At 39.6% G+C, this 21,470-nt stretch overlaps 3 protein-coding genes and 1 long non-coding RNA gene across 11 annotated transcripts; 3 read left to right on the top strand and 1 right to left on the bottom strand.

Moving 5' to 3' along the window:
- Positions 1-953: 953 nt before the first annotated feature.
- Positions 954-6,705, top strand: LOC144071705 (uncharacterized). 2 transcript variants are annotated; one of them, XM_077597034.1, is made up of 4 exons: positions 954-1,476; positions 1,547-1,630; positions 1,821-2,017; positions 3,021-6,705. In XM_077597034.1, exons 1-4 carry the CDS (start codon positions 1,290-1,292, stop codon positions 3,816-3,818), a joined length of 1,266 nt encoding a protein of 421 aa, XP_077453160.1. In that variant the 5' UTR covers positions 954-1,289; the 3' UTR covers positions 3,819-6,705. The 2 variants fall into 2 exon arrangements, with proteins under 2 accessions (XP_077453160.1, XP_077453159.1); XM_077597033.1 differs by having other exon boundaries at positions 1,812-2,017.
- Positions 6,706-7,999: 1,294 nt separating this feature from the next.
- On the bottom strand, positions 8,000-11,435 carry LOC144071072 (uncharacterized). Its single transcript, XR_013299534.1, has 3 exons — positions 11,357-11,435; positions 10,256-10,339; positions 8,000-8,067 (listed from the first exon to the last, which is right to left on the bottom strand). It is a non-coding gene; the product is annotated as an uncharacterized LOC144071072 (long non-coding RNA).
- On the top strand, positions 8,183-14,227 carry LOC144071067 (troponin I, fast skeletal muscle-like). 7 transcript variants are annotated; one of them, XM_077595810.1, is made up of 7 exons: positions 8,183-8,252; positions 9,836-9,864; positions 9,986-10,022; positions 11,327-11,455; positions 11,747-11,836; positions 13,200-13,376; positions 14,018-14,227. In XM_077595810.1, the coding sequence occupies exons 2-7, from the start codon at positions 9,857-9,859 to the stop codon at positions 14,111-14,113; spliced, it is 537 nt and encodes a 178-aa protein (XP_077451936.1). In that variant the 5' UTR covers positions 8,183-8,252; positions 9,836-9,856; the 3' UTR covers positions 14,114-14,227. The 7 variants fall into 7 exon arrangements, with proteins under 7 accessions (XP_077451936.1, XP_077451938.1, XP_077451942.1 ...); XM_077595812.1 differs by having other exon boundaries at positions 8,223-8,252; positions 9,986-10,071; XM_077595816.1 differs by lacking the exons at positions 8,183-8,252; positions 9,836-9,864; positions 9,986-10,022 and adding an exon at positions 10,637-10,666.
- An 896-nt stretch (positions 14,228-15,123) lies between these two features.
- On the top strand, positions 15,124-21,470 carry LOC144071068 (troponin I, fast skeletal muscle-like). The gene is made up of 7 exons (XM_077595818.1): positions 15,124-15,226; positions 19,158-19,193; positions 19,965-20,001; positions 20,131-20,259; positions 20,328-20,417; positions 20,665-20,841; positions 21,172-21,470. Exons 2-7 carry the CDS (start codon positions 19,183-19,185, stop codon positions 21,250-21,252), a joined length of 525 nt encoding a protein of 174 aa, XP_077451944.1. The 5' UTR covers positions 15,124-15,226; positions 19,158-19,182; the 3' UTR covers positions 21,253-21,470.

Here is a 21,470-nt window from a genome sequence, read left to right as displayed (position 1 = left end):
CCTGAGAGGATCTGGCACGACTAATCATCTGCTTGCAGTGATGCCGACGGCCTAAGGGCTTCACATTGTATTGTCGTAGTTCCAGGAGTATTTTAGAATAAATTTCCTTTCTTCAAATTTTACTTTCTCCCCCATCAGCAGCATGAGCAGTCAAGCAAAATATTTGCTTGTGTGTATAAAAAGAAAGAAAAGTGTTTATTTTATTTTATTTTATTTTATATATCTCGCTACTTGACAAAGGCACTTGATAATGACAATGAAGAGGAGGAGGATGAACTGGGAGAATATCTGTGACATCATGTTACCAGGTTACCAGTCATCCAATGACTCACAACACAGGAGGAGGAAAAACACTTATAATAAGAGCAAGGGATGCTTTAATAAATGTGTGAATGCGCTTGACAAGCTGCTGCAAAAACACAGTGAGTTTGCATCTTCTTACTTTAACCTTACCTTAATATTTTCCATTTCTTCTTAACACTTTGTTTTTGAGAAAATATTTCTTTTCTTGCTCACATCAATGTCAAACATTAAAAAAACTGCCATTTGAAACAAGCATGGGGGGGACTATCACAGCTGTTTAGAGTCAAAAACAACATGCTGGGCTGTCCAGTTATTCAGTTACCAAAATTCATAATGACTTCAATTAATTAATTGGACACACATTTTTGTTTGGTTTGGTAGAAACTTGAGTATATTTTAGCATGCACATTTTTTATAGTGCAGTGACACGCCCCTGTTTACTTATTTTTCTGGTTATACTATAATGATATACAATAGTATAAGGGAAAACGGAAGGTTGTCATTTATACTGTATTTTTTACCTGAATAATTTGGGGGGAGGTTATTGTATCCTTAAGTGGCGAATGTCTTTCCGACCTGGTAATTCGGGAGTGGCAGTAAAGCATCTGAATGTCAGATGCCACTCTCCAATAAACCCACGAAGAAGAAAAAAGACGCGAAAAAAAAAACCAGACGCGCTTCCGGGGTGGCTCGCGCTCCTCGGCAATTTGGATAGCGCTGGTTTCAGCTCTTTCGTCAAATGACCAATTTAACAGGGCCTCGCTTAAAGATAATCTTTGTCTTGTTATTTGGAGACAAATCCGGAATAAGATCCGAAGGTCTCTGGAAGGTGACACATCACGAGTTAGCGATGCTAAGTAGCGGTGAATGAATGATTAGGTCCCACTATAGTGTTCACCTACAAGTTTGCTTGGCGGAAGTTTGGACTTTGGGGTCATGGCATGACATCCACATGCTGAGTTTGCCACTCCAGGCATTTGCGGCTGATGCGCCCGACTCCGTTTGATGGCGGCGTTGCGCTGATCGGGCTCAGCCGCCAAGATGACGCGCCGTCTGAGCCGGATGCTTGTGCCCTTGTGTGCAGGAGGGCCGACATGGACGCCGCCTGCTCTGAGCGCTACATCCAGGCTGCCGAAAAGCTACCGAGTATTAAGCAGGACAAACGCCGATGTGGTAACAATCATCATTTCCCCCCCTCAATTGTCATCCAGTCATATAAATCTCATTGTCTCCTATTCTACAGCAGGATTTGTGAACTCTCTACACAAGATCTTCACCAACCAAAACACACTCAACATTCAGTCAATCAGCCGCCTGCAATGCGCTGGTATATATTTTATTTTGTATTCTCTTCAAACAGCCAACAAATATTGGTTACATCCCAGTAAACTTAGAAATTGGATGTTTTTCAGGAAGCTTAGGCAAATTGCTAACACACCTGAAAGTTCAAAATCACCTTTTAAAGCAGCATTGATGAGATCTTACTATGGAACACAACAAAAACATAGTTGTTTCAGGTTCCTGTCCCAATTTGATGATGAGTAAGAGAGACGTGGCCGACACGCCGCCTACCCCCGCGGCGGCTCTGACCCCCCAGTTGCCGCCCCGGGCACACCACCACCATCGTCCTCTCTGTATGTCAGTGTCATCTGACAGCAGCGGACGTTTTAGGGCTCTTGAAACGCAAGAATGGAAGAACAACCTCAAAGCCCAGGTGTGTATCAATGTTGCCTGAGTACGGGATGAATAAAGTACAGACGCTCCCCTACTTACGAACGAGTTAGGTTCCGAGCAATTGTTCATAAGTTGAATTTGTTCGTAAGTTGCTCAGTGCTATATTTTGTATTATAATTTATGTTTAAGGCCTATATAAGTATATTGAAGGTTTATATAAGTGCATTTGTATGTTTAAGGCTTGTATAAGTAACACACATTGGTTTGTACTGGAAAAAACATTTAATAAAATGGAGAGAATACATACAGTACTGTATACATACATTAGAGAGAGAGAGAGATTTATGTATTAGAAACTGGCCGAAAGAAGCGATCTAACGACGATTGGACAGTTTTCTTCTTTATTTCATCATAAATGATGCGGTAGCACTATATGGCATCATTCAATTGATTTGCAAACTTTGTGCAACGTTCAATATTTGGGTCCTGCTGCTCGATCTTTATGTTTATAAATGGTACTGACGGTCAAACGATTCAAGTTGTATGCCCGTGAAACGCTCACCACTCTCACGCGCATCAAGCTTCGTTATTATTGCCACTCATTTCAAATTAGATGGCTTGCCTCTTCCTTGCACCTCCCTCAATAGAAGCCTTTCGCTTTTCACCAACCATATTGAATAATGGATGCACAAGATATTTAATGATAAAAATGAAAAAGGTTCTTTGCGCACTGGAGATACGTTCGCGCACTTCCGCACTGCAACGAAGTGGGCAGAAGAAGGTAGATGCTGGGTGAGCTGAGCTCTCACAGCGCCAGGCGTCGGTATTAGCGGCGGAAAGAAGCACTACTTGGAAAAAGGCGCGCAATAAAAAATTGAACTTACGAACATTTTTCGACATAAACGCAATTTGCAGACATGTTCGTATGTACCGTTGTTCGTAACTCAAATGTTCGTAAGTAGGGGAGCGTCTGTAATCTAATCTAATCTAATGTCAAGGAACCACAAACCACATGCAGTGATGTTTTGGAACATTATTTTTAGATGGACCAGGCACACAACGCAGGCGCCGCCAGCAGCACCGGCTCCCTGGAGCGGGCATCCCTCTTCTGCGCCTCAGGGGGCCCATCAAAGATGACTGGTCGATTCTCCCTATTTTCCCCACCTTGGAACGTCAGTTCCGAGTCCGATTCTAACCCACCGTCTCGGTCCGGCTCCAAGAAGCTGCGTCACTACAGCCGGAGGGCCGCCACGGCCCCGGCTCACGACGGCGAGCAGCACCGAGATGAGGTCGGGGGCGGCGGGGGTGCCCCGCAGCATTTTGAGCCCGTCATCTCAAAGGTGACAGACTACATCTACGTGGGCAACCTCAACGCAGCGTACAACGGGCGGGTGCTGTGCCGCAACAACATCGACAGCATTATTGACATGAGCGGCGCCCCGGGCCAGGCGGCCCCCGCCCTCAGCCTCATCCCATGCACTTGCTCGCGTGGCGCGCGGCACAGCTGGTCCCGCCTCAAGGTGGACATCGGCGACGTGCGGCAGCGTTGCTTCGAGGACATCAACGAGTGCATCCACGCCTCGGCCGGCAAACGCAAGCGAGTTCTGGTCCACTGCGGGGACGGCTTCTCCCTGGCGCCCACCTGCGTCATCCAGTACCTGATGCTCAAACGCAACATGAGACTCATGGCTGCCTACGAGCTCCTCCGAGCAAAATATCCCGTCAACATCCGTGAGTGTCACCGCAACCTGCTGGTCAGCCTTGAGAGGACGCTCGGGCCTGGGGATGTTGACCCAGAAAGTTTCAAGCAGGCCATTTCCAGGAAAGTAGCTTGGACCTGACTCGGCACCCGGATGTTCCATGGCGACTTGCACTAACCTCACCTAAAGTCGAGGATGTTTGGCCTGGTTCGAGTTCCAGAGATTTGCAATTGGTGCCATGTTGGGTCTCAACCGTCAGTTCATATTAGTGAATAACTCGACTGAACGTGGTTCTGTTACTACATGGTCCTGGAAAGGTTCCTAGTTGGGCCTTGAGTAGATTTTTTTCCCCCTCAAAAGTCAAAGGTGTGGATTCTTAGTCCAGAACTGTACTACTGGTACTAATTGGTAGTTTCATGACCATATCTCAGAAAAGATACCGGGTTGCCAGGTTGTGTCACGTGGACCTCAAATTGAACTTTTGATGTTTTAACTTCCAATTTTTTTGGTTTTAGCTGTGAGAATAAGCAGTTCAGAAAATGAATGAATGAATATATCCCGACATAAAGGGATGGATGAGCTGTTTTTTTATACCAGGTGTTGCCTAAACTTCCAGTTGATATTTGTCAACAACTATTGAATAGCTGAATGTTTAATGTCCTCCTATTAACTGGTGTTGTGGTAATGCCTTGTAGAAGAACATGCCGATTTTCTTTGCTGAGTGAGTTGTGAAACCAGTAGATTTCTTCTTGGACTCTAGTTATTTTTTTGTTTTTGTGAATTTTACCCTACTTCTATTGGTCTTAAAGAAAGCTGTGCAGATGTGCGATCATGGTTTCAAAGATGTGATATTGCATGGATGGAGATCCATTCTTTGGAGGTGTTCCCCGCCATAGATTAGGTGACAACATCAAGAAAGGAGTAAAACCTATTTTTTACTTCAGACGTGCTTGTGATTCCAGATGATGTCTCAGCCTTCATTTAAAACTTGTGAGAAACGAAGGATCGATTCAAATAATGTGTTTGTACCACAGGACGATCATAGACATCAAGTTGATGTTATTTTATTTTATTTAAACTATCTTACTGCATGTGTGAATAGTTTTGGTTCCGTGAATGTGAAATCGCATGGAAGGATCTCTAATTGTCAACTTTTTAATATTCCATCCAAAAATGTAATTTTCAGTTCCATCTCAAGATATGTTTCTGATAGCAAGTTGTTTTTTGCGGACTTGCAATTGTTCTTTTGTGAATGTTCCCCACCTTTATTTTTTTTCATACCCTCACACATCAAGATTGATCAGAAAAAATGTATTTCCGATGTTCGGGTGGTTTCTTGCAACTTCCTAGTTATTTTCTAAATAACCATCAGTTTTCATCTTTGTGAAAAACATCTCAGGATATATGACACCTGTTTACAAATAGGTGGAGTCACTTGTAGATCTTAATTACCATTTTGCCCGCCAAGAACTTTAAACTCCCCACCACTACACCATCGCAATTTTTGTGTGATGTTATGTATTATGGCACCAAGCAGTCAAGTTCAGGTCTTGTGGTTGCACCCCCAGTTGATTCTTCCCCCAAACTATTGGATTTAACTTTGTCATTCTTAATGAGATGATTGCATATAGATGTCCTGTCTGCTGCTGGAACAATAATGTGAACTTGTACACATGGAGTTCTCTGTGAGGAAGAACTTGATCCCGTTTTCCATTTGTACTGCTGGACTATTTGATCATTTTGATCTTATCTGTGTTCACTGTAAATTCTCTTGATGTTTTGTGATCATCTGAAGGAAGCTTGTGAAGAAGTAACGCTTGTGCTTTGCGACAACAATAATTTGATGTTGATATCATACAAACTATACATGAGGTGAAAGTATGAAGTTTGTGCGACAATGAAAAACATTGTAATATTATGAAAATTAATTTTAATAAAGCAGAGGGAAAAATTCCCTCAACTGCAAACAGAACACTCCTCAGCTTACATGTAATATTAAAATTTATTTTTGTAATACTTTGACTTGTTCTTACAGCTTCCATCTGATCTTTTCCTCTTAAACGAGCATATTGTTACAACTTCTGTAATTTCTCATGTATTGTACACAACCAGGCGAAACAATATAAATACTATACTATACATACTAACCGCTGATAAATCCTGACTACCAAAATATGGAGTATGTCATGCCCAAATGACTTGGTTCGGGATATAGACTTCGTTCAATACAAAACATGACATAAAGGAGGGTAAGATTATGTTTACTTGGAGCGCATTCTTTGTCATAAATTTGTAACTCTAGACAACAATTAAACTGAAGCAAATATCACATTCATATACACATACATATAAGGCCAATTATTAACGTATATACATGTATACACAATTAAAAAGCTGGAAAATACATGAGAAATTAGCTCTGTTTAAGCCTGTTCTCTATAACTGTCGCTTTGTGTCTTTTATTATTACATTTTAACCACTTTTTCTCATTGTCTTTAATATCACGTTTGCTGTTTGCATTAGAAATTGATACTCTTTTTAAAGTACAATCTTGTTCGGGTGATAATTCAATATTTAGCAACCAACGAAAGATTTTTGTTTGTTTGTTTTTATCTAAAGTCATAATTTAGCTTCCAAATGTAAAGCGAAAATGGCAACGCTCTCAGCATGGGACTACTATAACAAACTGGTAACATTTATTTTGAAGATTTTTGGAAAGAGTCCACTTTCTGCTGCAAACCTTTTACAATATATGCAAAAATTTACAAGTTACATTAAGTCATACAGCAACAAAAGGATGGTAACAATGGCTGAAAAAGCTAAGTGTGTAAAAATATGCCGTCTTGTTTTTTTGTGATGTAAGATTTGCACCTTGATATATGCTGTCCAAGTTGACATCTTTTTGACACAAATGTGAGCTTATGTAAATGGTGGTGGCTGTATTATATTAATGCTTTTTTGGTCTTTTTCTGTGTGCACACTGTTCTTAGTGAAGGTGAAATTAAAGGTGATTGATGTTCTCAGGTGATTTCTCAGTGGTTTGACCACATTTGTACTGTTCATTGATTAAAAGTTGAAATGAATATACTTTGGCTGTTGTTTTGTTTCCTTCTGTGTGAACCCCGTTAATTCATTTATTCATTTTCTGAACCACTTTATCCTCACTAGTGTCAGGGGGGTGCTGGAGCCTATCCCAGCTGACTTCGGGCCAGAGGCTGAAGACCCCCTGGATTGGTGGACAGCCAATCGCAGGGCATGAGGAGACGGAAAATCATTCACTCGTACTTAGGGGCAATTTAGAGCGTCCAATAGGCCTACCATGCATATTTTTTGGAATGTGGGAGGAAATCGGAGTACCTGGAGAAAACCCACGTTGTCTTGGAGAGTGTAAGATACGTCAGTCATTTTGCAATTGCTTGTTCATATTGTATCAGTTTTTTGTAAGTATAACAGCATCGTACTCATCCTTGTGAATGGCTGACATGTCAGCATAAACACTCAACTGTCTGACTGAATAATCAAGCTTAGTCTTGTGATTGGGTTGACATGTCAGCACAAACACTCAACTGTCCGACACTGATCAATTACTTTTTGCCCTGCAAATGACTGAAATGTATCTGTCCAAAGTCCTGCTGACAACTGTCAGTTTTGCCTGTATTTAAGACTCACTCACTGGTCATTTGGAGAGAGTTGCAGGACAACAGACTGTGAGCGGTTCACGCTGTTTGAGCTCTCCCCATTCTGCAGTCTGGTAATAAACTAAATCTCCTTTAAATTGGTCTCACTCCTTCTTAACCTGCCTCCTGAAGTTGTTTGGGACTCGAACCCAGGACCACAGAGCCGTGGGGCCGACACAGTAATCACTCAAACGCTGGGCTGCAGCCAACTTAATGTCCCATCAAATACAAGTGTGCACCATTACCTTTCACAATGGGAATTAAGCAAAATAGAACATTGTTTTTTTGTTTGATGTAATGGCAAAGGGCCAAAAATGTAATTAAAATGACTTCAGAATCTTGAACAGTATTCGTTGTCACGACTATCAGTCAAGTTTGTCGGATGGTGGCGGCATACTTTTTTTTGCACATGCTGCATTATGTCTGTCACTAGCCCCCATTTAAGTGATAAACTTGCGCATGATTATTAATGGAGGCTGTTCCCATGGCGATCTTTAAAAGTAATCCTTATCCCATTTGGTTATATTTCTAAACTGAATGGAACACACACTGTTGTTTCTGAACATTACCATGACTACAACCTTCTGTCATTTTTTACTCATTTTCAAATGTACCTAGGTTTGCGTATAATATGTAATGTTCTGTGGAATCTTAAGAGTCTCCAGCTGTCCTCTTCTGCATCTTCTTGGTTTCCACTTCTTGTGTGAGCGGGACTTTGGGAATAAAAGCACGGGTCAAAGTTATTTTGGGGCGGAGGGATTAAGATGTAGTCTCACAGAATATGACAGTTGATTGGTTGCTAAAGAAAATATACGTCCATAAAGAGAAAGACAGGAAATAAAGAGCAAAGGGTCTTTTTTTTGTCCTCGCTCGTTTTCGTTCCTTTAGAAGTTTAGAGGTAGGTGAAAAAATGTTTTCAATATTTTTTAATTGTATCTGACTTGATGCGTATGTTGTTGCATATTTCTAGTGCTTTCTATAATGTTGTGAATGACTTAGTAACTTTTCAATCAGATTTTTATCAGATAGACCATTTATTTTGTCTATGTATTGTATATTTATATGTGTATATTTTTTATTTAACGGATGAAAAATATATTTTTAAGGATGACACCTAAAACTTTTGACACTGAGTTTCAATATAATTTAATTTGTATTATTTCTTTCTGTTATTCCAATCTAACAAACTCCCTTCATTTCACTTAATTTTTTGCTCAGGAAATTGAATGCACTTGAATTTATTTCTAATAATCATCTGTTATTGGGCAATATTTTAGTAACAAATGGTCCATGGAATGTTTATTTCAATTGCTAAATATCTACACATCCTGTTCTCATGTCGAATGAAAATATGTTACTTATCTAAAGATGCAAAAAGTGCATTTTGTTGTTGTATTTAGGTCACTATTAAGGAATATTTTATCACATAATTCTTTAGAATATTATAGTATTTTAGTATTTATTTAAGTTACATGAAGAGTGTAAGAACTCACCTAGCATGAAAATACCAATTGGGTATTTCAGTAAAGCTTTGTATTTAAATTATTTATGGAATGTTTCATTAAATTTAAGACTATTTACTGGAGACAATTTAAGACTTTGGGATACATCTAAGAATGTTAACGTTATATCGTAAGTGAACACTTCGGTCCAGTACGCAACTCTATTTTTGTGTTGGTCATTATGATAGTACTTCGAGAGCCAAGTATTTTTGGAGGTGGTATTTTTAGTGTAATAGATTTAAGACCTACTATACTATAGTATATTGCAGCCTGAATTTCAGACAGAACCGCTCCGCTCTGCTGATCTCACTTGAACTACTTATTTATTGATTATTTATTTGTTTATTTGTTGTTGTTATTTGTGCACTTGGTGGTGAAAGCTTTAAATCTCATTATACTTGTATAATGACAATAAAAGCATTCAATTCAATTCAATTCAATTCAATCAACCTCCTATCAAAATCTGATTTTTGGTCAGAGTTTCCGAACACTTCTCCGTTCAAACTGGCGCTGGGCACAGGCAAAATCATTATTCACAATAATTGATTTAAAATATGTACTCTGAAATACAGAGCACATCTAGCCATCAAGTTGTCCTAGCACAAATCTCTCTCAAAACAACTTCGTAACTGTAGGGCACTCAACAAGTCTAAATGGTTTTTAGTAGTTCTGAATAGTATGTAAGGGCAAATCTGTAATGAAACTCTTGAGGAGAAACTTATCATGAGGACATCCCCCTGGAACATTTATATTGAGTACAAGACATTGATAACTTGCAGTACGTTTCAAGAAAAACTTATTTATACTTTAATTCAGCTTCCTGTGTGTGTGTGTGTGTGTGTGTGTGTGTGTGTGTGTGTGTGTTTGTGTGTATGTGTGTGTGTATTTCAAATGATTCCATAGCGACCTATAGTTGAAGTTTTGAGTTATGCTTTTATAACAAAAGTATTTTAATCTTTTTTGTTCTGCTTTATCACAGTTTGAAATCACTACATCTAAAATGTCTGAGTAAGTCAACCAATTTTACTTTCTAAAATGGTACTTGTGTATGAATACACATGACAATTTTTATAACTCCAAATATATATATGTACATACATACATACTCATTTGAATTTAATTCTTTCAGGAAGAAAATGTCTTCAAGTCGTAAACATCACCTCAAGGTGCAAACATACAAGATACTACTACTTAATATAGAGGATGGTTATGCAGGTACACCTCAAAATATAGAACAATGTGGAAAAAATTAAATACAAGCTGTCCAGACGCTTCATATCAAACCCGATTAGGTATTTGATTCAGGTATGAAAAAAAGACTGGATAGTGACTCTTGAGGACCAGACTTGGCCACCCCTGAATAGTCCTTAACAGAACACTGTCAGTATGTCACTCTCACCTTAAGTGCCCTACTCTTGTTGGTTTTGCAGATGTGTTGATGATTGCATTCTTGACATCTGTCACCACAGCTGGAGTCATTTAGCTAATGAGAAAGTGACACTGATTATTATACATATTGAACTTTATCACATTTCCCAATAACTTTTGAGACACTGAATTTTACTAGTTAATTACTAGTAAGCTGTATCAATGCAAATTACAAGAAACAAAAGCAATATGGAATGATTTGTTGAGTTTGTCTTTCTGGAATGATTGCGCCACAATACATACATCAGATCACAAGATATACACTAGGCGTGGCCAAGTCTGGTCTGTTTTCCATGTCCTCCTCTACCACACCTGAATCAAATGATCAACTCATCAGCAAGCTGCCCAGAAGCTTCATATCAATCCTGACGATTTGATTCAGGTGTGTTGGTGGAGGCAGACATGGAAAACAGACTGGATAGGGGCTCTCGAGGACCCGACTTGGCCACCCCTTCTATACACATTCAACTAACGATAGACAAACATAGTTTCATGAACACTACCGGCGGCGCAGTATGCAAGTGGTTAGCAGGTCGGCCTTGCAGTTCTGGGGTCAAGGGTTTGATCCTCACTGTGTGGAGTTTCACCCCGGTGTTGCATGGGTTTTCTCACCCAAAAACATATATAGTAGGCCAGTTTAAAATGTCCCTAAATATGAATATCAGCATGAAAGGTTGTCCATCTCCTTGTGCTTTGTGATTGGCTGGCTACCGACTGAGGGTGTCCGCCGCTGGGTGTCTGTATTTGCTCGTAACCCTTGTGAGGATAAGCACTTAAGAAAATGAATGCATGATTAAACACTCCGCTATACACGTTACTGGGTACACAAGACTTGCACACAAGGTTACATAAAGTACAATACTCAAGACATAACTTAAATATTGTGCAGTAGTGCATGCTATAATAGTACTCTACAAAATCTACCACATTATTATTATACTACTCCAGACATTGTGATTATTTTGAGAACCCGTGTCTAATGTTGATTATTAACTATTTTTGACGTGCTTGTTTGTTTTGCGTTGGTTGTATTGGTTTTCAGAGTGTGATGCTGGCCATTGCTAAAGCTTACCTTGAGCAGGAGGACCGTCAGCGTGAGGAGGAGCGGGTGTGCTACATGGCTCAGTGCTGCCCTCTGCCGGTGCTACCGCACACCATGCAAGCCCTACAGGTGTGTGTTTCTTTATGTCCATGCAGATCGGTTTCCATGTGTGTGAATGAGTATACCACTGATTGTATACATTCAACGTGTGCATGTTTTAGTACATTATGGAGATCATCTCCATATTCATGTGTGTTTGCAAAACAATACGTGTGTACGTGTTGTAGAGAGATGTGTTCAGTGAGTTTGAGATGAATGTGTATGTTTGCCATATGTGCACGTGTCTATATTTCTGTGTGCTGTTGTCCACGGATGTGTTTGGAAGGGGATAAAAAGGAATGTTTGCATGTGCATACCCAGGAGTTGTGCAAGGAGATTCACCGAAAGATCGACAGAGTGGACGAGGAACGCTATGACCTTGAAGTAAAGGTCAAAAAGGGAGACAAGGAGGTAGGATATATTTATATATTGATAACACGACCCTAAAAACACAACATAACAGGCTTTAGGTACTAGTCATAGAAAAAAATATATAGTATATATCAGTGGTGTGCCATCAGGGCCTTCAAGGCCTTCTCTGCCGGCCTAAGAAATATCTGAATCACAGACTGATGTTAATTATATTTTGTCCATGAATACTTATTAAATAATTCCAAATTGTCTGTTAGCTTCCTCTCATTGCTCCCCCCCCCTGGTTGCACTGCTTCCAGACGTCTGTTTTCATATTGAAGCATTTAACCAATCACATTTCAGCCATTATTTGTTGTCAGAGTCAGAAATCTGCCTCAAGGCCTTCACAATCAGTTCTGCAGGCTCTGCTGCATTAAACAAGCGTCGATAAGACTGTTGCTTTAACCAGAATTCGATTTGATGACACCAAGGCCTTTTCGCAGGCGTAGGGATACGTCATTGCCTTCTCGCAGGCGTAAGGATACGTCATCGCTTTCACCAACTATGATTGGCTAGTGATAGAGTGGCCTAGCCAGAGCTACCAAACTGTATCTGGAGCGAGCTGCACAAACAAATATATTGTTGTGTTGATTTAATAGCGGTTTTGTCAACACGCAATGGCTGAAGGAGGAGAAGAAATTGATTTTTGGCACATTTACTGTCAAAGCCATTTTCAAGATGGACTTTTCAAGAAAAAAAAGCTGGACATCATTAAGAAAGGTTGGACAACTCCAAAGCAAGGAAGCCTGTCACAACCGGGAACGAACATTTTCAGCACTAAATCGAATAAAAACGTATGCCAGAAATACGACAGGATAGGCTCGACTTTCAGCATTAGCTTCGATGGCGAAAGAAAAGAAGGAGGAAAGAAAGGAGGATGGATATTGTATACAGGTAAAAAGGATTTTTGGTGAGTAAAATATGGCTATATTCCTAAATAATATTTCAATTGTATGAGGTTATTATTGATGATTTTTTATGTGTCGCAGCTGTAGTTGCAATAGAGGTTTTATAGCCATAAAGTAGTTTTTGAGGGTTGGATTGATTCAGACATAGCTGAAGGCGTCGCTAGAAAATTCACGGACCGCCGCTGGTATATATATAAGGCTGGAGTATTAGTCAGAGGCCCAGCCAAACTATGACTTATAGTCAAGAAAATATGGTACAATAAATATGTTTTTTTTGGCTCTCTCATTCAAAAAGGTTCCCGACGTCAGTTCTCCATGGTATAATTTTGACTTTGAATGTGTGCTGGTTTAAAAGTGACGTCTGGCCTGGTAATTGGTATTAGCAAAAGATGGTTGGCTGTGAAATAGCAACTGGTTTAACTAAGATATGACTGGCGCGTCTGCTATGGTGACAGATTGAAGACCTCAAGATCAAAGTCCAGGACGTGACAGGCAAGTTCAAAAAGCCGACGCTAAAGAAGGTGCGCATGTCGGCCGACGCCATGTTGAAGGCGCTGTTGGGCTCCAAGCACACCGTCAATATGGACCTCAGGGCCAACCTCAAGCAGGTCAAGAAGGAGGTCAAGGATGAGGTCAGCTCAACACACATTTTAGGATAGAAACAAGTTTATTTCTGCTAAATTTCAAGCTGTGATATGTGATGAATTTAGTTTACATGATGAGTTCAAGTTGTTACATAATAAGAAGTAAATGCCACATTATGAAAATTCTCAATTTCAGGTTATAGCGTGATACATTTTATGATCTGTTGTTAAAATTGTTAAATGTTCTGATAATGTACTTTTCAAGTTTTATCGTGAAAGATTTCACATTCTAATGTGCTGAATATCACAATCAGGCATTATGAATTCCATGCCAAGATTTACCCTTTTTAATATGATCAAATGTTGATGAAATTCATAATTTAACAAATGGAATGGAATGTTCACAACTCAGATATTTCCCATTACCCTACAGAAGATAATGTGCTACTATAAGTTAACAAACAATCTTTAGTATAAAGACTTTGTAACAGTGCTAATAATAAATTAGTTTACTTTGTAACTATTTTAGGGCCATTGATGATGATTGACAGATGTCCAATTTTGTAGTTATTTTCATCCTTCAGCTGGGAATTTAAATTACTAGTTTAAAATAGTTTGTCATATGAATTGGACGTCTATTTCCATCAATGGCGGTCCACTAGTTGATCTTAGTTTTTGTTTTTGTCAAGGACAAGGAGTTGCGTGATGTTGTCGACTGGCGCAAGAACATTGAAGACAAGTCGGGCATGGATGGCAGGAAGAAAATGTTTGAGGGGGACTCCTAGTGACAAACACGATTGGACGGCTTGCTCAACTTGGCGAGACCTTCATGAAAAATAGCTTCAACTTCCACTCGTTTGTTGAACATCAAATCCTACACAATAAAAATATCAAATGATTGCTTTGAGTCCTCAGAACTTTAAAATGCCGTCTCCCCAGCCACAACGCTGTTGTCATTTTATGACCAATCACAATTTTGCTACATCTTCATTCACACTTTATTTTCGTCATTTCTCTAACATTTTTCCTATTTTTTAAATCTAGATTTAATCATTTTTACCTAACTGTATTTCTATTTCCTCGTTCTCATTCGCATCTTAAAAATGATTTTGTTCATTTAATTCACATCTTGATAATCTCAATTTCCTCATTTTTATATTAGTCTCACATCCTCATTCTTATGTTCCCCCTCCTCTGTCCCGATGTTTATCAAATTTTCTTCTCCTTTTTGTTGGTATTTGGTCTTCCTCACCTTTTTTTGCCTGTATTTTCATGCTAAAGTTTTTCACCCTCTTTATCAACCTCATTTTTATCCTCCCGCCCTTATATTGATCGTAATTTTCAATTTCCATGCCCTACTGTTTATTCTTATGTCCTTATCTTCCTGGTTCTCTTCACATTCCTCATTCTAATCTTTGTCCATTGGATTGTCCCTTCTCAACTTTCCACATTTCTATAGTCTCATCCTTTTTCTCCTAAGGTTCCCCTTCTTCTTCTCTTTCAATTTAATGCTACCCTTATCCCATCTCCACGTTGTTCATCTTTATTCTCATCTCTAACCTCACCGTCTTTAATTTTTCCTCATCTTCTTCCTCTTCTCCTTGCATCCATCATTATCCTGATAATAATAAGAAAACACTCTTAAAGGTCAGCCAGTTATTTATACAAGGGGCCTTCGGGTAATGTAGAGGGGTCCTTTTGAAGGAGGGTCATACTGTGTGCGTGTATGTACGTGCGTTGTATTACATGACCTTGCGTGGCCATTGGCTTGTCTACTAATCTGCTTCCCTAAAGAGGAGAGGCCGCATTCCCACCAGCTTGGCATTTAAAGCTCATCTCTGCCCAAGCAGGACAGCGACTCCTGACACCGCCCGAGACCACCGACACCACCAGAGCAGGTCAGTGACATGTGACACGACGCCATGCAAGCATCCTGTTTTATATTATGATCAAATATTGATTTCTTTCATAGTAGTATTGTGAGCAATAATTGGGTTGTTTGACTGAAAATGTTTGTTTCCATGACAGTGGTCTCTTGGTGTCGACTTAACATTCAAGAGCTATCATCAATGGTGTCAAATTTCAGTCAAAATCATTTTGACAAATCAAAAATAAATTAATAATGCTTTAACAACTGTTTAGATGTAAATTAGAAAGAATATGGAAGACTTTCAAGTTTTTAAATTCAAGTTGTACTCTGATCTATATACATACTTTTAATCCAATATTAATATAAATAGAAAAATTACTTAAGTATATTGGATGAAATATTTCAAATATAATGCATGGCATATTATATAAATTTATATGTGTATGTCCAGTGTATGGATTTACATACAGTACATACATAAGCACAATAAATACTAAAAATATGAATCTGACCCGACAAAAATAATAAAAGCATTTCAATTAAACATGAATTAAACTTTAAACTTAGCAACATATTCAAATAGTTTTTCTTTCTATTTAAATTAAATTTTTCTGAAAAAAGGTTAACCTCATTTAATGTCTTAACAATCATTTAGAACAAGGGTGTCAGACTCGGGTTGGTTCGCGGGCCGCTTTAACGTCAACTTGATTTCACGTGGGCCGGACCATTTGAGATATATTTAGATTTTTTTTTAAATAAATGGATTAAAAAAACTGGATTAAAATCCCTGAATATTCATTTTTTATAGATCTAAGAGCTTTTTTAAAATATATTTTTAGATTTTACAAAATGATTTTTGAACTAAAAACACAGAAAAAAGTGATTAAAAAATTAAAATTATTGATTTAAAAAGGGGAAAATCAGGAAATTTAATATACATCTATACTCTTCATTTTAATTTGATCCTAAAACAGAAAGTCGGCACTCATGATTTACTTTCCCGGGCCACACAAAATGATGCGGTGGGCCAGGTTTGGCCCCCGGGCCGCCACTTTGACACTTGTGATTTAGAACTTTCAAAAGACACAAAGTCTCCTAGAAAATAAAGGATCTGGTGAAGGTCATGTTCAGTAGAGAATATAGGTTTTTGGGTTTCCCAAGAAGTTTATCTTGCTAAATAACTTCATTTAACTCACGGTTACTTTATTCTTACCATGACCATTTTATCTTTTGACAAGAAAGTACTCAGTAAAAAGGCTCCTAAATGAGTTTTTGCAGAATGAGCCTCTTTTGTTCACTGTACTTCAGACATGAGTCTCGTCTTCTGTTGGACAGGATTGTTCACTTTGGATCAGCTAGGTTTTGCTGTCATCACACCCCTGTACGGCAACCGATATGCATTTAGTTTTATCTTGGCTGTTGCGCAGTACAGATTTATACATATTGACAATATCTTCAGAATCTTCCTTTTACGTCTATGTGACGAAAGAGCATCAACCTCTGCCGTGTCATTGGTGTTCAGTATTTTCATTTAAAAAGTCTTGAGTTTACACAAAGTTTCTAGGTGTGGTTAGCTTCTTTCTTGAGTGGGCCTGCGATGCTCTGCTTGATGTGTCTGAACGGGATGCCCTGATTGGCTGAGAAGAGGCGACAGCTTTTGCTTGAGAAACACCTGTCTTGTTGACTTTTGCCTCCAAACAGGAGCTTTGAGAGGGATTTTAAGCTGATATACATGGGGTAACACTGAAACATATGTTGGCGGATAAAACAACCTCATGTAAAGAAGTAAACATCAGGTTGTCCGTTTCTAATTTCAAAACTGGTGTTTATCTGAACCAATTCAAAGTATCCCTTGCATACTCCTTATAGTTGGCTGGGATAGGCTCCAGCACCCCCGCAACCCTTGCGAGGATAAGCGGTACAGAAAATCAATGAAAGTTTATCATTTTTTTGCAAATGAACTCCTCATATCTTTATACATACCAACTGTACATACATACGAAACAAAAATTAAAACTAAACAACTTTCAAGACCCTTGTGAGGATAAGCGGTACAGAAAATGAAGGAAAGAATACATAATACTTTAGCTATGAGTCCAGAAAATCATCAACATTCTAAATACAGACACTTTTTGTTGTTGTCTTGGTTGTCATGGCAACACGGACAACACAATGCCATGAAGCTGAACCCTGTTTCTAATGAGGCACATACACTACCAAACAATAAATATGTTGATTCATACAGTACTTGTAGAATGTTAGAAGACGTTTTGACTGAATGAAATGTTGAAAAGGATGCAAAAAACTGGCGAAGGCAAAGCTTTTGGAGCAGCTGAGTTCTATTTATTTCTCATGGCTCATCTCAATGCTTCTTGCGGCCTCGTGTTGGGTTACGCACCCGAACAGACAATCCCTACCGCAGATGTCCCTCAGCATCATGTCCCCACACCTCCCAAAATACTTCACAAACCCAACCCCATCATATACTTGAATCTGCTCCTCCACCCAAGTGATGACAGCCATTTGTTTGTATGCCAACTGCGAGGATGCGCTCGTCCCTGAGACATCTTTTTCTTTTAAGACAAGCCTAACGTCACTTTATTCCTTCTTAGCGACAGCTGAATAGACATAAATAGATACTTGCCCTCTGAAGCCCCACCAACTGATACCAAGCGCTTTGGGTTGTAAATGATATTGGTCATGACAGAATTTGAGGATATTTTGGCTTCAATAATGTCGAGAAATAAGCCTTTGCTTTAATGTTTTTGTGCTGTAAGTTTATCAATAAAGGGCGGCCTGGTGGAGCTAGTGGTTAGCACGTCAGCCTCACAGTTCTGGGGTCCTGGTTTTAAATACAGGTCACATTCACCTGTGTGGATTTTGTATGTTCTCCCCGTGGGTTTCCTCCCGGTACTCTGGTTTCCTCCCACATTCCAAAGACAAGCATGGTAGGCTAATGGGACACTCTAAATTGCCCTTAGGTATGAGTGTGAGCGTGAATGGTTGTTTGTCTCCTTGTGCCCTGTGATTGGCTGGTCACCAAATTCAGGGTGTCCCTTGCCTCTGGCCCGAAGTCAGCTGGGATAGGCTCCAGCACCCCCCTTGACCCTAGTGAGGATAAAGTGGTTCAGAAAAGGAGATGAGATGAGATATTTTAATCTGTTCTTTTTTTTACTGTGAGGTGGATATGCTAACCACTTGAACACCATGCCGCTTTGATAAACATTCCTTCATTCATTTTCTGAACTGCTTCTCCTCACAAGGCTCGCGGGGGTGCTGGAGCCAACCCAGCTAAGGCGCACTAGCTGACTCTGAATTGATGGCCAGCCAATCACAGGACACGACGAGAGTGACAACCATTCACGCTCAGACTCAGACCGTGGGGCAATCTAGAGTGTTCAACCAGCCTACCATAAATAACACATTATTTAAGAATTTCTTGGGTTGTATGTAGTATGTAGCAAATTTAATTCTAAACTCTCTGCGAAAAATGGCGAAATATCATTTAGAGGCCTAATATCATACTAATTACTGTTTCATTGAGTCCATTTATTAGTTATGCAACATGTAGTTAGTCACCATGTAGTGAGTTTGTGACACCTACCGCTAGTGGCCACTTGTGGCATGGAGACGTGTTAACATTAGGACTCTCATTACCAAAACGCTTATAAACTATAACCGAGATTGCTTGGATGCTTTTCAACAAGAACTTATTTCTAAAATTAAATGTTGACATTGTATCCATGTGGATTACTTGATACATCTTCAAGTCCAAAAATAAAGTTGCAGGCAGGAGATAAAGGGAAAAGACAATCATATTTTATTTGGCATTAGCATTCATTTAAAAGTGAAAACTACAAAGTACAAGCAAACAAACCGCAATGCATTTTATTTTTATTTTGGACAAATATAAAACTGAATTAATGTTTTTAATGTGTATTTGTTTCATTGTTTTGCAGATAACGTCAATATCGAGAAGCCATCATGGCCACTGAGTGAGTGATGTCACTGTAATCAAGCTTGCTTACATTTGGAATGTCAATAACCTGTGTGTGTCTCCAATTAAAAAAATTAGAAGCAACTTGCCTCCGTGACCGGACATTTCGTCGGCGGACAATTCGTCGCCGGACGCTTCGTCGCCAGACAGTTATAATAACAGACAAACTTAGGGTTTCGTTAAGAGGGGAGAGATTAGCTTTAGTCGAAGAGGAAGATATCGTTTTAATGGCAACTGACACTAATCTCGATTTATTAGCAAAAAGTATGCACTGATTTTGCGACGGTACGTTCGATAGTGCACCTGACAACCAGCAACTCTATACCAGTGCATACTTTTTGCCAATAAATCGAGATTAGTGTCAGTTGCCATTAAAACGATATCTTCCTCTTCGACTAAAACAAATCTCTCCCCTCTTAACGAAACCCTAAGTTCGTCTGTTATTATAACTGTCTGGCGACAAAGTGTCCGGCGACGAATTGTCCGTCAACAAAATGTCCGGTCGACGAACTGTCTGGCGACGAAGTGTCCGGCGACGAATTGTCCGTCGACGAAATGTCCGGGCACCCTTGCCTCAATGGTATCAATTGATATCATAACATTTTCAATATTGTAATTTGAGATTAGAGCAGTAGTAGAGTATTACAGCTAAACCTTAAGGATGAATCTACGTGTTGGTTTGTGATCCGAAATGCTAGTAAAAATTAGAGGGCATCTTAGCGCTCCAAAATCTAAATCATATAACATTTTAATGTCACTATCTGTGCAGGAAGCGACTATCTGCCAGGCGCAAGCACACTCTGAAGGTAGGAGTGTTTGTTGAATGATCCAATAATATGTGCTTAAATTGTGTGCATGTGTGCGTGCATATTTGACTACGTGTGAATATGTGATATGTGGAATTCTGTACCAAATGACCATATGTTTGATGTTAGAGTTGCATGCTGGTGGTGGCCAACAACCTCCTGGAGGCTGAGGGTGTTGAGAAGGCTGGGGAGCGAGAGAGGTTCCTGTCAGACAAATGTCCTCCAATGGATATTCCATACTCGGGCGATGAGCTGCGGGTGAGTGAACCCCCACCACCTTCCTTTTTGCCATCCATATGCTCAAGTTCCTGTGGTGTTCTGCTTAGGAGCTCTGCAAGAAACTACGTGAGCAGATAGACGTCAGCGAGGAAGAACGTTACAGCCTTGAGTTCAAGCTCGACATGGTACTCAATGAGGTGAAAACATATCTTTTGACGATAAGAAACAATTTATGCCAATAGAAAATTTTATGGTCCATGTTCAGTTGTGGATGGACGGATCGGGTGGGTTTGATGGATTTTGGACGGACAAGACATTTTCTTCATAACTGACTTTTATGTGATGGCATAGGCATATTTTGTTGGTGGGATTGTTTTTTTTCAGGACGTGATAAGAATCGCAAAACTAATGTTTCAAGTTTGTCTTCCTTTTTTTGTCCTACAGGTCCGGGATCTGAACATCAAGATCGTAGACCTGAGGGGCAAGTTCAAGAGACCACGTCTGAAGAAGGTGCGCATGTCTGCTGACGCCATGTTGAAAGCTCTACTGGGCTCCAAACACACCGTCAACATGGACCTCAGGGCCAACCTCAAGCAGGTCAAAAAGGAGGTCAAGGAGGAGGTGAGAACTGGATTTGGCAACAATTTAAGTTTGGGAGATATTTCAAGAACCATTTTGACTGAGAGCCAAAACAGAAGAGTGCAGTAGTAGTAACAGCTCAGAAGTACCAATTGGTGTAAGATAATGGGAAAGGTTTGTTAGTTGTTTAAACATTTAGGGATGTTAATAGATCATTGGAACGCTTCATGAGATGATTTTTATTTTATTTTATTTGCTTTCTTTCTTAATATTTTGATAGATGTTAGTAATCTCTGGTCAGATATTTCCAGATGCGCATGAGAAATGTGTCGATTTTTGCTCGAAGATAACATGAGGTTTGTGGGGTTTTAGGACAAGCAGCTTCGTGACGTTGGTGATTGGCGTAAGAACATTGAGGACAAATCGGACAGGAAGAAGATGTTTGACAGCTAAACATCGATGACCCCGTTCAGCTTCTGCTCTTCTCGTCCCAAACTCAAGAGTTTTAGCCCAAAATATGAACGTGTTAAGGTGTTCACTGTAATGTTCTCTATAGGTGCTTCGTAAGGTTCAGATAGAAGACAGGAAGTTGAAATCTGTGGTGTTTGTTAGCCTCCATGTTAACTAGCTAACTTCTTTGTTTGGAATAAAACTCTTGTGCCTGAGCCAAA

Source organism: Stigmatopora argus, chromosome 3 (assembly GCF_051989625.1).
Source record: "Stigmatopora argus isolate UIUO_Sarg chromosome 3, RoL_Sarg_1.0, whole genome shotgun sequence".
NCBI lineage: Eukaryota > Metazoa > Chordata > Actinopteri > Syngnathiformes > Syngnathidae > Stigmatopora > Stigmatopora argus.
Note: the sequence above shows the minus strand (reverse complement) of the source record. Positions and strands in the feature narration are given on the sequence as shown.